The sequence below is a fragment of the Equus caballus genome, chromosome 10 (genome assembly GCF_041296265.1).
Source record: "Equus caballus isolate H_3958 breed thoroughbred chromosome 10, TB-T2T, whole genome shotgun sequence".
NCBI classification, from domain to species: domain Eukaryota; kingdom Metazoa; phylum Chordata; class Mammalia; order Perissodactyla; family Equidae; genus Equus; species Equus caballus.
Window position 1 is genome coordinate 26,969,630 of NC_091693.1, and position 15,101 is coordinate 26,984,730.

Here is a 15,101-nt window from a genome sequence, read left to right on the forward strand (position 1 = left end):
CTGTCATTGCCTGAGCCTTGCCCTGTCATTCCAACCATCCGCGTGTCCTGTCACCTCTGCTTCCCAATCCCTCCAACTCCACCCTGTTGGCCAGTCTGCCAGCAACACATTTCCGGACTACACAACAGCCTCTGCCCCATCTCCAACACCAGTTCTTGATCTGCCTTAGCTCACTCTCCACACATCAGGCAGAAGGTAGTTTCAAAACAAATCAAGTTCTATTTGGCTAATTTGGGTGGATCAGAAGAACATTGGTAGCCAGAGGGGAAAGGGCCTCAGTCCTTCCTGTGACTCGCCCTTCAAACTTGAGCTCGAGGTTAGTAACATCTTCCCCATTGTCAGTTATCATCGTTCATGCAGGACCTGGCCCTGTGGTCAGCCTCACTGTATCTATGACAAAATCCAGGAGAGGCAAAGCAGCTCCCTGAAGTTCCACACAGCCACCGTGAAGCAGACTCGGACATGCAGCCCATGCTCTCTGCTCAAGTGCTCTCCTACAGGTGAGTGGAGACCTCTTTCTTCTTCTTGGAGTAAACAAAACATTGACACTTTCAGGAACAGACCTGTATATTTCACCCAGAAGGAGCAGCAGCTGATGAGTCTTACCCACCACCCCTACAGCCAGAGTCCACCACAGTTACTCAAACTATCCAATTCCACCCTTACTCAATGTACCTACCTGCCTCGCCCATTGCTTCCGGTGACAACCCCAATAATGGCTGTAGGCCATGCTTTTCCCTCTCTCCCTTCTGCCTCATGATCCACCTTGGTCCTTCCCCATGTGGCCCTGCATGACATGCCATGCCTCCTGTTTCTAGAGGTCTGAGTATAAACATCTTCCTTCATGAAAATCATTTCTGTGTCTCTGTGTCTTACCATATCTGATTAAAAGAAATTCCAGGTATATTTTCTGACAGTAGATAATCACTTTACCTAAACTAAATGATTAGATGTCTGTTCTTTACTCACTGACCATGTTATTTCGAATTCCACACCCATGTGAAGCTGTTTTAGTCTGTTGTAATCATCCATTTGTCCATTCCTGTGACTAAACTAAACTGTCTACATAGTTTTTTTTCTTTATTTTAAAAATTGTCATACATTCAGTGGAATGTTCACAGTAGATGTGCAAATTGATTTTTTCTTTTATAAAGACCACACCTAGAAAACCATCACCCAGCGTAAAACAGAATATATAACGTTTCTTAGGTGTCCCCATCCCTTTCTCATTTTACATGTTTTTCTGGCCCACTGGAGGTCACCTGACATTTTGATAATCATTCTCTTGATATCTTTATAATTTTGCCATTCATCTATATTTCCCTAAATGATAGACTGTCTAATATTGCCAGATTCTGAATTTTCCACAGATTGTACTATAGTGAATGCATTCTGCTACATTTTGTAGATTCTGTAACATGTTTGCTAGATTCATCCACATGGTTCATGGTATGGTGGTCAGCTCATTTTCATAGCCCATCAGTAATCCATTGGGTGAATGATCCAGATCTACTGTTCTAAGATGTCATTTCAAGGAAGTGATACATGTCTCCCTGTGTTTGGGTTAAGGGAGGAGTTTCTCATCTCACACCTGTTGATGAGTTTATCTCTCCTGTGTCTCCTCCCTCCCTTCCGTTCACATGCCACATTGTGGCCTTATCTGAATAACTCAGGTCCCTTGGGTCTCACTCTATCATCCTATATTCTCTACTCCAATACTGAATCCTCTCCTCCTTTCCAGAATCTGTTAGTACTGAAAACCTAGTTCCAGAAAATTCCAAGAAGGAGTGAATGCTTCATCATCTTTTGTCCTCATGAGTCATTCCAAGGCTGTGATGAAGTTGGTCACTGCTCAGCCCACAGATGAAAGGGATGGAAGAATGGGGGAAGTGAAGATTGATATGAAAGAAATGGAGTCAGTGGTAAGGGAGGTGGTGGGAGAACACATAATAAAGTGTTGGCATCTTTTATCAACAGTTGCCTGGTGTCAATGACAGTCCAGCATCCTTCCCACCTGAAGGGAGTTGGCTTTGTATCTGGAAATGAAAGGGCAGTGGGAACACGGATTAGGAAGAGATGAAGAGGAGAAATCTCGGGGGAGAGGAGTGTTGGCTTACAGGTCTGAGGCCTGTTGTCCTTCCTGAACCCCAATGTTGGTCCCTCAGGAAGGGAAAGGGCACAAATGATTGTGGGGAGAGGGAGGAAGGTGAACACTTGGGATCCCCAACTATCTCACCACCTACATCCAGAACTCAGAGTCTTTTCTTTTTCTCACACAACTGGTATTGTTTCACCATCGTTGTCTTTGATGTTGGGCGTCCCCTTGCCAAGGGAGATTTGGTAATATTTAACTGGTTCAGTCCAAGGAAACCGCTTTATTGTGGCCCTGAAGATCCTCTTTAAGTCCTTCAGGAGAAGGAAAGACTGGAACAACATCTGCGCAGGGAAACTGAAATCCAGGCCCACCTACAATAAGAATAGTCTCTGAATGACAGTCTGGCGGAATTCTTGGCCCTGACTGCCACTCCACCGGCGTCTCTGGAGTGCTGTCCACTTCCTCAACGTTTGGCGCTGTGGGAACTACATTACCCAGAAGGCGCTGCGCCCTGCTGGGCGGGACTTCCGGCTCCGCCTAAGGGGCGGTCATTTTGGGGTCTCTTGGGTCGGCCAGTCTCTTCGGAGGCTCCGGAAAGCTGGTTTTAGGCTCGGGTGACGAGAGCGGGAAGGCGCGAGAGGAGGCAGGCGCTGTCCTCGCTGCACAGAGGCGGGTCTGAGGCACGGCAGCTGCGCCCGGGGGGACCCTGAATCTGAGTCGTGGACGGGGATGCCCGGGGCCCGACCTGGTCCTCGGCTCCCGGCCCGGCTCCGCCCCCCGAGGCCGATGGCGGCGGCCGCGCGGAGGGAGCCGGCTCAGGTGAGCGCTCGGCTCCGGGCCGCCCTGCCGCAGCACAGCCCGACCCCAAAGCTCCGAGTGCGCGACCCGGGCTCAAGCTTCTGGTCTCAAGCTTCTGGTCTCGGACTGTGGGGCGCTCGTGGGTGGGGGTGTGTGGGAGAACTGCAAGCAGAGGGACCAGCCCATGCAAAGGCACAGAGGTGGGACTGAGCCCCGTCTCCTAAACCTGAGGTTTGTCTCCGGTCTGCAGGGAACAGCTGTGACGGGACGAGTCACACGTGGAAAGGCAGTCGTAGCGGTTGGGCCTTCCTTCTGAGGGCGCTGGTGGCTACGGAGGGTTGCGAACAGGAACTCCATCTGTTTCTCAAAGTGTTCCAGAGGCTTCTCGGGAAAACAGACTGGGATAGGGGTGATGAGGTTGGAGACAAGGAGACCTGTGAGGAAGTCAGTACAATAGACTAATAGTTCTGGTGGGGACCGGACCATGATGGTAGCTGTGGCGGTGGGGAGGGGAGGGGAGGAATGATCAGATCTCTGATGGGTTGTAAAAACTGAACAGACAGGATTTCCTGCTGCATCAGATGTAGCTGTGAGAGAAAGTAGGGAATGAAGGACCATCCCGTTTTTTTCGATTTGCATTTTTGTCTGTTGTTTCCTTTCTATCTGGAAGGATGGAGATGGGGAAGTGGGCACAGGGAGCAGGTTTCAGGGAAAAGATTAGGAGTGGGATTTTGGACATGGTAATCCTGAGATAACCTAGAGGAGTGAGTGAGTGAGCAAGTGAGTAGTCTGCTCACTCACATCTGGATTTCTCCGGAGAGGGCTGGAGGTATCCAAGGGATGGTGGGTAGTGGCCTGGACCAGGGCAAGGTCGGGCTCATATTTAGGAGGAGAATCTTAAAGTTTTTATTTCAGATGGGCCTGGAGGGTGGGGCTGCCTCCGGAAGGCTGGATTCCTGTGGTCCAAAATGGTTCTAGCTGGTGTGTGCAGGAGTGGAGGGTTATAGGGTGTAAGGATCCAGGGCTGGGATGGAGACTGAGATGTTCCGTGGTGTAGATTTCCCACTCCAGGCTCAGCAGGCCCACATGTCTACGCTTTGTGGAGAAAAGGAAAGCTCAGCCAGGCTAGTGGAGAACCCCCTTGGTGCCTAAGTTCCCGCAGCCTTCAGGGCAGGAGGGATGAGCGACTGCTGCAGTGGAAAGGCCTCCAGCAAGACTGCCTTCAGAATAGTACAGCAGGCAGCCACATTGCCAACAGGACTAAGATCTGCTCGGGTTCCTCAGGCCCAAGCTCCCAGTTTATTAACTTGTGAGTTTATGAAATACTTAAGTACTAATTAATAAAAGTATATATATATATATGTATTTCCATATACATATATACACACACAAATGTACGTATGTATACACACAGGCAATTAAAATAACGTGGATTTAACAAGTTAAGTTGATGTAATCACTTAATAATTGGTTGAAATTTTAATATACTGCTAAACATTTTATTAAAATCAAATGTCTTAAATATCACATTCTCTTAGTTAAAAGGCACGTAAAAAAAATCCACGTTTTCAATACCTACCAGTTCATTTGCACTGAAAATGTTGACAAAAGTGTTAATTATGGGGACAGTAAGGGGTGATACTTAGTACTTGGCACATAGGAATGAGTTTGATACAAACAATAGCCCCAGTGGGTGGGCACCATTATTATCCCCATTTTACAGATGACAACACTGAGGCACAGAGGAGGTTGAGTACTCATCCAAGGTCATGCAGCTGGTAAGAGGTATCACTGAGGACACAGGCCCAGATAGTGTGAGGGGCTTGAATGAGCCTTTGGGGCCCAACAGGGTTGCCTGCTTCTCACGGCCTTGCTTTCCCACAGATTCCTGTGGCTGCGGAATCACTTCCATACCATGCAGAGGTAAGTGGAGGGGGTCCCAGATCCTCACCCTCTTCATAGGCTCTAGGATTGTGATGTCCTGGGACTCTGTCTGCTACTCTCCCTACCTTTTCATCTCAGATCCCTGGAAGGTGATCACCCAAGGTCGGGGCTCTGAGTCCAGATCAGGGATTATGTGGCTTGGTTCCCATTTTTGGCAATCAGTGGCATGGCATTTAGAAGATAGTACATTCACAGTGATCAACATTAGAAAATACTAGAGGTGAGATTGAGCTGGGCCTGCTCAGGCAACCTTAGGTCTCCATTATGTCTGATGGAAACAGCAGGAAGCAGGAGTTAAGGCTAGAATGGTAGCCTGAGGAGCTGGCCTCTATTCTGAGGGTGGTGGGAGCCATGGAAGGTTTGGAGCAGAGGAGGGAAGTGATCCAACCCAGACTTAAGCTTTTTCTGCTGCAGAGTAGAGAGCAGATTGCTGGGTTGCAGGGAGAACAGGGAGGCGGTTACTGCGATAGGCAGGTGCATGTTGGTGGTAGCTGGACCAGATTGGTGGCTGTGGAAGTGGGAGATGTGTTGGAGTCCATGTCTGTTTTTTAAGTAGCTCTGAGCAGACTTTCTGATGTGGAGGACGAGAGAGAAATGGAGGAGTCAGGGGTGACTCTGATCTTAGGAGCTAGGAGGGAAGTACCACCATGTCAAACTTGGTGGTAAGAGCATTTTCAGTGGGAATATTAGGAGTCAGGTTTTGGCCATGTTGAACTGAGATGTTCCAGAGACTGTTGAGTGGATTTGTCAAGTGGGCACCTAGACAAGTGTGGAGTTCAGGTGTAGGCTTCAGACTGGAGACACCCACAATACGGATAGTGTGTGGACCAGGATGGAACTGTGACTAAGATTTGGCAGGGGGCATCTTCAGGTCCTAGGAGGTAACGAGGGAAGGGAGTGTGGGCCAAGGACTGGGTCTCTTGCTAGACACCTGCATGGAGGTGGTGGGCTTCACAAAGATATATGAGGGAGAACAGTGGCCAAGGGGAGGGGGTGTAGGAGTGAGGAGGATCTGGCTAGCAGCCAGAGTTTCCATGAGGACTGGACATGAGATGGATGTGGAGACAAAGCAGTGAGATGACAGTAAAGCTGGCGCCACTGCTTATCCCCCAACTCTGGGCTCTCCAGGCTGTTGTTCTGACCCTTGCGGGGACCTGGAGATTAGCTCAAGGTCAAATGGGATCCTCTGGGAGACTCAGTAGGCCTGGTGTCCGACACAGGTGGGCCTGGATCAGAGGAAGCTGAGGCTGGTGAGGGGACACCTTCGCAACACAGAACTCGAAGAGGGCTGAGGGTGTCTGAAATCCGTGTGTGGTTCTGGGTGGCTGAGGATGAAGCAAGAATAAGGGCCAGGTAGGGAGGCCTTCAAAACAGGCCTGTGCGTTGCCCCTGGCAGTCAGGGCCGTTGGAAGTCTGGGACACGATGGGATTCCGACCCCATTTGCCAAGCACCCTCTGGATATCATGTGCTCGTTGGCATGTGGTGAGGCCAGGGAGATATGTGATATGGTGTAGGGGGTGGTGGTGGCAGTGAGGGGTCGGGGATGTGAAGGGAAGTGTTGTACAAATAGTGAGGTGCATGTTGGGAAGGGAGGTCAACAGATGGCCCCAGGCCCTTGTACTGGCGCTGAAGGGAGAATGGCGACCCAAATTTTATTGTGTTTGGGATGCATAATCAGGGGGACCCCAGGTGAATTGTCTGGCAGAAGGGTGAGGCTCTGCATGCCAGGCCCAGAGGTTAGATGACATCTCTCTGCCCACTGCCTCTTGTTGCTGAGGGCTGAAAACAGTGATTAAAGGGACGACAAGGAGAGAACAGGCTTCAGTGGCACCAGGGCCTGGTACCTGCTCTGAGGTGGGGAGTCAGGGAGGAGGGTGGATGTTTGGGGGGATGCCTAGAGTCCTGGGAAAGGAGGCTGTACATAAACTTAACTGTCTCCATCTTGGCAGGGTCACGTGACCTTTGAGGATGTGGCTGTGTACTTCTCCTGGGAGGAGTGGGGGTTCCTTGATGAAGGCCAGAGACTCCTATACCACAATGTGATGCTGGAGAACTTTGCACTGATGGCCTCTCTGGGTAAGGTCCTCACAGCCCTCTCCAGCATCCTGGGCTGGGCTTTGCTCTTCCCCTTTTTTCCAGGGGCGGGTGTGTCCTTCCCAAAGCTGGGCCGCGGGCCCTGCTTCCTTTTCAGTGTCCTGGAGTAGGTGCTGTGAGAGCCTGGGCTGTGTGCACTGCCCTTCCTCTCCCCAAGCTGCCCCAAAGCCTAATGCATGACACCGTGTTGGCCTCTCCCTGGCCTGGCAATGCCGTGAAGATCCGTGGCAGTTCTGTGCCCCGGCTTCTGCCCTCTTCCTCTGGCTGACATATGGGATCTGCCTCTGCCAGGAATTGAGCCACCAACATGGCCACTGCTTGACTGGATTGTTTCTGCAAGACTCTCCTCCAAGGTTCTTGCTGTCATATTTAGTTTTCTTTCCTGTGGTCTGTTGTGGGGTGGGTCACTTTGACCCACTTGTCTTGTCTCTCCCTTAGGACTTGCATCTTCCAGGACCCATGAAGTTACCCAGTGGGAGCGGTGGGGAGAGCCCTTTGTGCCTGCCTGTGGAGTCATGACTGCAGCAATGCCAAGAGGTACTTGGAGGGAGGAGAGGAGAGGTGTGAACTCAGGGTTGGGTTCAGATCACACCAAGAGTCTTGCTAGGGGGCCCTGAGGTTTGGGGGCCACAGCTGGTTTCCAGCTTTCCTTTCCCAGTCACCCACATATCCTGTCTGCTCTGCTTGCTGACCCAGGGCTATCCCCCACCTCCCTGCCCTCCACATCTCCCCTGGCCTCCCCACTGTTCCCTCTGCAGCCCTCTCCAACAGTGGCCTTCTTTTGTATTCTTTTATGACATGGTCTGTGAGGTGCAGTCACAAGAGGAAACACAGGAGAAGCTCAGGAAAAAAACCAAAGTTTATTATGGTCAACAGGTCCAGAGAGACAGTCACTGTACACTGAGAGGAGGGTGATGTGGGAGCTCCTAGGGAGTGGGCTCAACCAGGCGGGGGGGAAGCAGAGAGAGTGTGGGGGCCTGGGGGCAGGTGCTTTTTTGGGGGTCAGTGGGGAGAACAGAAGAATAGGCATGAGGGGATTTCACTGGAACGTTTGAACATCACTAGGTCACAGTCATGGGAGGGCAGGAAGGGGAAAGCGTGGCAGGGGCCAGCCTTCACACTGGTGCACCTGGTCATCTGGGTGGGGTGCTCACAGCCTGTTTGTGGGGATGTTGAGGCAGCAGGAAGATAGGAAGGTTTAAAGGTTATAATATACTTGACCCTGTGGTGCCTCAAGACCATTAACAATACTAATTGAGATGGATAACATTTGCCACCTGGGTAGTGGATGTTAAAGGTGACTGGAATAGCTTGGTCTAGCCACCGAAGGCAAGCTTTGACAAAGGTGACAACTAAGAGGAGTCCTACTATGCATTTGATGGGGTCAGGCGACAGCCAGGCACTGCACTTAGTAGGGGAAAGCCAAGAGAACAGGACAGGCACCTCTGGGGTTCAGGGAATCTGGTGGAAGGTTTTTGTTATGCTATGAGGGATTTTGACCTCTTGGCCTCATCCTCATAGCTTGGCCTGTAGCTGCAGAATTAATGTATGTACAGCAGGAAGCACCCTGGATGGCACGGACGCCTCCTTTCCTGGCTGGTAAACAGTCAAGAGCCTGTCTGTTATCCATGACCATTTGGGCTTAGATGCTCATGGGCTTGTTGCACAGGTGCAGCCTTTGTCTGTGCTCTGAGAGGGCTGCCAAAAGGTGCTGGTTGGCAGTCAGGATTTGACCTTGTTTGACAATGGCTGCTGTACTGGCACCATTGCTGGCGGCTCCTACAGCTATGGCAAGTCCTATTAAGATGGGAACAAATATTGCCCGTTTTACTGGCCTCCTTGGGTTGATAGAAAAGGGGAGGTACTGGTGGATAGAGAACTGTGGGGACCCTCAGTGTAACCACTGCCCACTGGGGTACAGTTTCATTGGGAGTTGGCAGGGAAAAGTATGTAAGAGGCTGTGTCCATGAGTTTGGGCCACAGTAGAATCCAAAGGTGCTGTTATTTAAGGCATAATGTGCCCATGAGGTGGCTATCGTAAGGAGGGTGAAGGCCCTCACCTGGGGGATGGCCGAGTGTGGCTGGCTCCTGGGCACAAGCAGTAAGCCTGGGGGTGACTCGATTGTAATGTGCAGCCATCCCGGTGAGTCGGCTGGGAATGAAGGTGGGTGGTGTAAGCGAACGAGGGCTTGGGGGGCCCTATCCAAGTCCTGGCAGTACAAATTGTGGGCAGTGGCCGGGCTGTTTAAATTACTCACGGACAACTCGGTAAATGTGTCGGGTTCCTTTAGATGTAAAGGGGAACCAGGACTATGGCTGATCGGTAATAGGCAATGAATAAAATATATTGGCCAGATCTGCATGTCACTGGGTGCCCTTTGGATATCTTCGGTTACTCTGATTATGTTAGGTACTAGAGCCTTGATGGGGGAACTTGAGCTCAGGTTTCAGTAATCCATGGTTAAGTGCACTGTTGGTAGAAGCCTTTAAGCCCCTCCACATAGGACTACTGAAAGAAAGAGTGGGAATAATCGCCCTGTCTTGTAGTAGATCTGGAACAACTGGCTGAAGGCCAGTAGTACCTTGTTTCAGGTGATATCGTGGCATGTTTATTACCGTCACCACCAGCAGGGGCAGCCCCACAGGTTCTCACTTTGTAGTTCTGACCAGCAGGGCCAGGAACTTAGACTTGTCGCAGCATTGTCCATGGCCTGCAATGGCATCTCTGTCTGTAGGAGGAAAACTCAAAGCATTATGGGTTACTGATGGGCAGCTGTTCAATATAGATTGTTGCAATATTGACATCTATTCCAATTTGTTTGCCATGAATAGTTTTACCGGCATTACCCTGTCATTTAAAAGGGGTATCTCTAAATTTGAATGGGTTGCCTGGAATGATGGTAACGTGGGCTCCTGTATCCAGTAAAGATAGGAAATGTTTGTTTTTAGAGTTCCAGTCAACTACTAGAGTTGTATATGGGTGACTGTCCCTGGGTGGTGCGACAAGGCCTGGAGACTGGCTGAATTCCATTGGAGAGGCCTTGGCTTTGCTGGTTTCGGAGCTGGAGGCCTCCTTGGATGGACTAGGAGGAGTGGTTCCCTCAGCCACCAGACCTGTGGGTAATGGGCGAGGATCTTTTAATATTATCTCCTTTAGTTGTAATTTGGGGATGGCTTGCCTAGTAATTGGTTCATGAGGCACACTGGGGTCTCTCAGTTGTCAGTAAGTGGCACGAGTTGAATCACCTGGAGGCAGTAGAGGGTGTCACCAAGTAGGGAAAGAAGGAGCAGGCTGAATGCTGGGGTGAGGGGGATGCCTGAGCAGCAGGAGGCAGCTGCGATGTGAGAATTTGAGTCAGGGTGGGCAGAGCTCTCATGGCACGTCAGGAGATCAGTTCCATCCAGGGCCTCCTGTTTGGTGTGGGACATGCTGACAAGCAACGCTGCCCTGTACTGAGAAGGGTGCCTGCAAGAACTACTCCTGGAATCTGTGACAAAGGGGTTTCCTCTAGATTAGAAACATGTTCAGAGTTTTCCTTGAATGTCTGAATGTCCAAAGAACTGAATGATCCATTGAACCAATCCAGTTTTTGCAGAGGAACATTTGTGCTTCCTTGATAGTTTTCCACTGGGCATCTCAGGGCCATGAAAATCCAGGTCAGTAACGGCAGGGCTTCTGAATCCCGAGGGGTGGTAGAGGTTCCCGGTTCCTTGTCCGAGGCTTTTACAATCTTATCAAAAGTTTTGGCCTCTGTCATGCCTGCCCTGGTATTTGGGATGCACTCTTTCCTCCTTGGGTGCCTTCAGCCCCAAAATATGTGAGAATTGAACTTGGAGAGCCAGAGGGGCTTTAAGTAAATTAAGTATCTTAGGCTCTTTAGTAATGCTGGCAGCTGCCTCATCTCTGGGGCTGTGAGCAGGAGCTGCAAGCCTGTACTACGCACGCTCAGTAAAGCTCCCATTTCCCCATCTCTTTGAATGAAATCTTTACGAATAATTTGGATTTCTGGTCTCATGAAATCATGAATTTCAGTTTTTAACTCTTTGTGAACTCCCATGTTCTTGACCCTCTGGGTCTGGAAAGACCCTGAATGCTTCCTTCTTGTAGCCCATCTCATAGGCAGCAGCCTCCCTCTCTAGAGTGACCTCAGCTGGGTCGGGGTCCCTTTAGGGGAGCTATGGTGGCCCGATCCCCTTGGGGGATTGCTCCTAGACCTGGGGAGCTGAGCAGTAGTTGGCATGTTGATAGGCAGCACCACTAAGTGGAGCCCTGAAATGCTGCATTGATGTTTTATCTTTCTTGAACAATTGGCTAACCTCCTCTGGTTATTGGGAGATGCTGAAATTAAATGTTCCTGCTGAGATCCAGGGCCATAAGATCTTGAGCCACTGATTTCTGGGGATGGGACCCAGGATACCCATAGGATCAGGAGACAAAGAGCGACAGCAACAAGACATGTAGTGGAGGAGTTGCCAGCACATCGACCCTCACAGGGTGCCGTGGTGGACTTCTCTTGAGGGGGATGCAGCACCCCAGGTTAGGACTGAGGAGGAACATGAACATGAGGAAGCTCCCAGTCGTGGTGCCACTAGTTCACAGGAGTGACCTCCCAAAGGTTACCCAGCCCTCATCTGTTGACAAATCAGCTAACAGCCTGCACCTGAGACCCAGTGTTGCTTTACTGGCTGCAGGGAGGTCACTCGTCCATTCTCAGCAGAACCTTCATAATATTTTTAGCTAATTATGCCAGTCTGTCCCTTAGTCAGGGAGTGCTGGGATAACCTTTCTCCCCATCTTGTCGAGTCAGGGCTGGCCAGAAGTGGAGTCTTGGGGTAATCTGGAGGATGAAATCAACAATCAAGGAGGGAACGCCTTGGCAGTGCCTAAGAGAGACAACCCAAAGCAGTCAGAGCAGCACACGCGAGTGCCAATGTGACACTGAGCCTTCCCAGATGGTAGAACCCAACAGGGACAGCCAGTTCATAAGCCAGGCAGTTTAAGGGGCATCTCCTGTGTCCACCCTTGCTGGTGACTAAACTATCCTATTCATGATGCCAATCTTTTTCTTTTTTTTGAGGAAGATCAGCCCTCAGCTAACATTTGCAGCCAAACCTCTTCTTTTTGCTGAGGAAGATTGGCCGTGAAGTAACATCTGTGCCCATCATGCTCTATTTTATACGTGGGACACTTGCCACAGCATGGCTTGATAAGCGGTGTGAAGGTCCACATTAGGGATCTGAACTGGTGAGCCCCAGGTTGCTGAAGTGGAGCACACAAACTTAACTGCTATGCCGCCAGGCCAGCCCCTCATTTTTTTTCTTTTTTTAATGAGCTGGTCAGTTAGGTACAGTCACCACAAGAGACAGAGGCGAGGCCTGTTTATTATACTTACAGGTCCCAGAGACACAGAGAGAGTCATTGCATGCCAGGAGTGGGTCACCTGGAAGGAAGCAGGCTCAACCAAGCAGGGGAAAAGTTGAGAGGACCTGTGGGTAAATGCTTTTATTGGGAGTCAGGGTAGGGTACACAAGAAAAGGTTTGAGGGGATTTCATTAGTGAATTTGAATGGCACTAGGTGTGAGTCAGGAGGGCAGGAGGGAGAACTTGTGGCAGGGCTCCAAGCTATCACACTGGTGCACCTGGTTGCATAGTTCACAGCCTGTTTATGGGGATGTTGAGGCAGCAGGAGAACATGAAAGGTTGTGATACAGGCTTTCACTGAATGTGTCATGAGATGGGCATATCCTTAAATAGTCCTCAAATACCAGCCATTTTGCATTCTATTTTTTTCTGGGCCTGGATACACCCCTCTGCACTGTGTTCCTCTGTCACCAGCAGCTAAGGCCCTGCTGACAGTCATTTGCAGAGGAATGTGTTGGAGACCCTGCCTCTCCTCCCTGAGCTGCACTCCATCCTATGTTCTTGCTGCTCCTGAGCCCCCCACTGATCTGTGAGCTTGCCAGGTCCAGCACCACACAGTGAACCCTTCCTCACCCTGACCTCAGGTCCCTCATTCTGCCAGCAATGCCAGGGACTCATTACTGGGTGTGTCAGACACATTTGTGAGGGTGCTTCCCCCTCTTGCTGAAGTCTACGTACACTTTATCAGCATTTCTCTGCTTTCAGGTTGTTGGCATGGAGCAGAGGTTGAGGAGGCACCTTCTGAGCAGAGTGTTTATGTAGGAGTCCTCAGAGCAAAGCTTCACCAATACCAGAAACTGCACTGTGGAGAGAAACTCTTAAGAAAAGAGACAGAGGAGGGTGAGAAGGACTCCCCAACTACCTCTGGTCTTCTCAGGCATCAGCTGGCTCACAGCGGAGGGGAGTCATACAGGAGCACTGAAAGCGAGGAGGCCTTTCACCCTGGAAAAAGGCATTACAAATGCGGCGAATGTGCGAAAGCCTTTGGTCAGAAATACTTACTTGTTCAGCACCAGAGACTACACACTGGAGAAAAGCCTTATGAATGCAGTGAATGTGGGAAACTATTTAGCCATAAATCTAACCTTTTTATACACCAAATAGTTCACACTGGTGAAAGGCCTTATGGGTGTAGTGAATGTGGAAAATCCTTTAGCCGCAATGCCGACCTCATTCAACACCGCAGAGTTCACACTGGAGAAAAGCCTTTTACGTGCAGTGAATGTGGAAAAGCCTTCAGGCATAATTCCACACTTGTTCAGCATCACAGAATCCACACTGGAGTAAGGCCTTATGAGTGCAGTGAATGTGGGAAATTCTTTAGCTTTAACTCAAGCCTCATGAAACATCAGAGAGTTCACACTGGAGAAAGACCTTATAAGTGCAGTGAATGTGGGAAATTCTATAGCCACAAGTCAAGCCTTATTAATCATTGGAGAGTTCACACTGGAGAAAGGCCTTATGAGTGCAGTGAATGTGGGAAATTTTTTAGCCAAAGCTCTAGCCTCATGCAACACCGAAAAGTTCACACTGGAGAAAAGCCTTTTAAGTGCAATGAATGTGGAAGATTCTTTAGCGAGAATTCTAGCCTCGTTAAACACAAGAGGGTTCACACTGGAGCAAGACCTTATGAGTGCAGGGAATGTGGGAAATTTTTTCGCCACAGCTCCAGCCTTGTTAAACATCGGAGAATTCACACTGGAGAAATGCCTTATGAGTGCAGTGATTGTGGAAAATCGTTTAGCCAGCGTTTCAACCTCATTCAACACCAGAAAGTTCACAGCGGAGAAAAGTCTTGAAGGCAGCTAATGTAGAAAAGCCTTTAACCAAAGGTCTGCTCTGATCCATCAACAGAAACTTCACAACTCAGATAGGCCATAAGAATACAGTGACCATGAAGAAGGGCTTCAGCCAAAGGCTTCACCTTGTTCAGCACCATAAAGTTCAGACTGGAGGAAGGCCTTAGGAGTGCAGAGCATGGGCTGTCTCCTAGTCAGCCTAACTTAAAACAGAGAAGCTCTGTGAGTAGCCTTTATGAGGGAGCCAGCAAGTGAACATCATTCATCCAAATATGCACACTGGCTGCAGGATGAGAGTTGCTGACATCCTGCCCCTCCTCAGAAGATAGGGCTCTGCCTGGGACCTCTAGGGAGAGAGAGCCCTGTGTTCTTGGCTGTATCAGGCTGGAGTGATGTTTTCATCTGTCTGAGTTTGGAGGGAGGAGAGAGGGAGTGTTCTTGGTTCAAGTGCGACTGGTGCTTGCTGTTTTTACTGAATATTAGGTTTTCTTGAATAAATGTTTCTTCATCTGCTGTATACCCTTAGGACCATTTCCAGAGACTTTAAATTGTGTTTTATAATTTTCACCAGTTTTAATGGGCAGCAGGCCCACAGAGCATCTCACACTGTCATGCTGGAAGCTGGTCCAAATATTTAACTTTTTAAGAAACTGCCAGATTGTGTTCTAAGTGGTTATGCCATTTCACATTTCCTCTTGGAGTATATTAGATTTTCAGTTTTTTCACATCCTTGTTGACTGTTGTGTGTAAGATGTGGGCTATTCATTTTAGCCATTCTAGTAGATGTATAGTGGTAGTTCATTATAGTTTTAATTTGCATTCTCTAATGGTCAGTGTTGAGCATTTTTCCCTGTTTACTTGCTATCCATGTATCTTCTTCAGTGAATTATCTGTGCATATTTTTGCCTGTTATTAAAAGAATTGTTTTATGATTTTTTAATATATTCT

General features: G+C 49.4%; 1 protein-coding gene across 3 annotated transcripts; it reads left to right on the top strand.

Moving 5' to 3' along the window:
* The first annotated feature begins 1,957 nt into the window (after positions 1-1,957).
* LOC100630712 (zinc finger protein 773) lies at positions 1,958-15,095 on the top strand. 3 transcript variants are annotated; one of them, XM_070223489.1, is made up of 6 exons: positions 2,612-2,914; positions 3,144-4,202; positions 4,778-4,816; positions 6,788-6,914; positions 7,371-7,469; positions 13,060-15,095. In XM_070223489.1, exons 4-6 carry the CDS (start codon positions 6,881-6,883, stop codon positions 14,151-14,153), a joined length of 1,227 nt encoding a protein of 408 aa, XP_070079590.1. In that variant the 5' UTR covers positions 2,612-2,914; positions 3,144-4,202; positions 4,778-4,816; positions 6,788-6,880; the 3' UTR covers positions 14,154-15,095. The 3 variants fall into 3 exon arrangements, with proteins under 3 accessions (XP_023506364.2, XP_070079590.1, XP_070079591.1); XM_023650596.2 differs by lacking the exon at positions 3,144-4,202 and having other exon boundaries at positions 1,958-2,914; XM_070223490.1 differs by lacking the exons at positions 2,612-2,914; positions 3,144-4,202; positions 4,778-4,816 and adding an exon at positions 6,058-6,190.
* The last annotated feature ends 6 nt before the right edge of the window (positions 15,096-15,101 follow it).

Bases quoted from the DNA above. Each gene is read 5' to 3' on its own strand.
- LOC100630712 (XM_023650596.2), top strand. From the start codon at position 2,825: ATGCCCGGGGCCCGACCTGGTCCTCGGCTCCCGGCCCGGCTCCGCCCC. The intron at 4,817-6,787 runs GTAAGTGGAGGG...CCATCTTGGCAG, and splicing joins CACTTCCATACCATGCAGAG to GGTCACGTGACCTTTGAGGA. The intron at 7,470-13,059 runs GTACTTGGAGGG...CTCTGCTTTCAG, and splicing joins GACTGCAGCAATGCCAAGAG to GTTGTTGGCATGGAGCAGAG.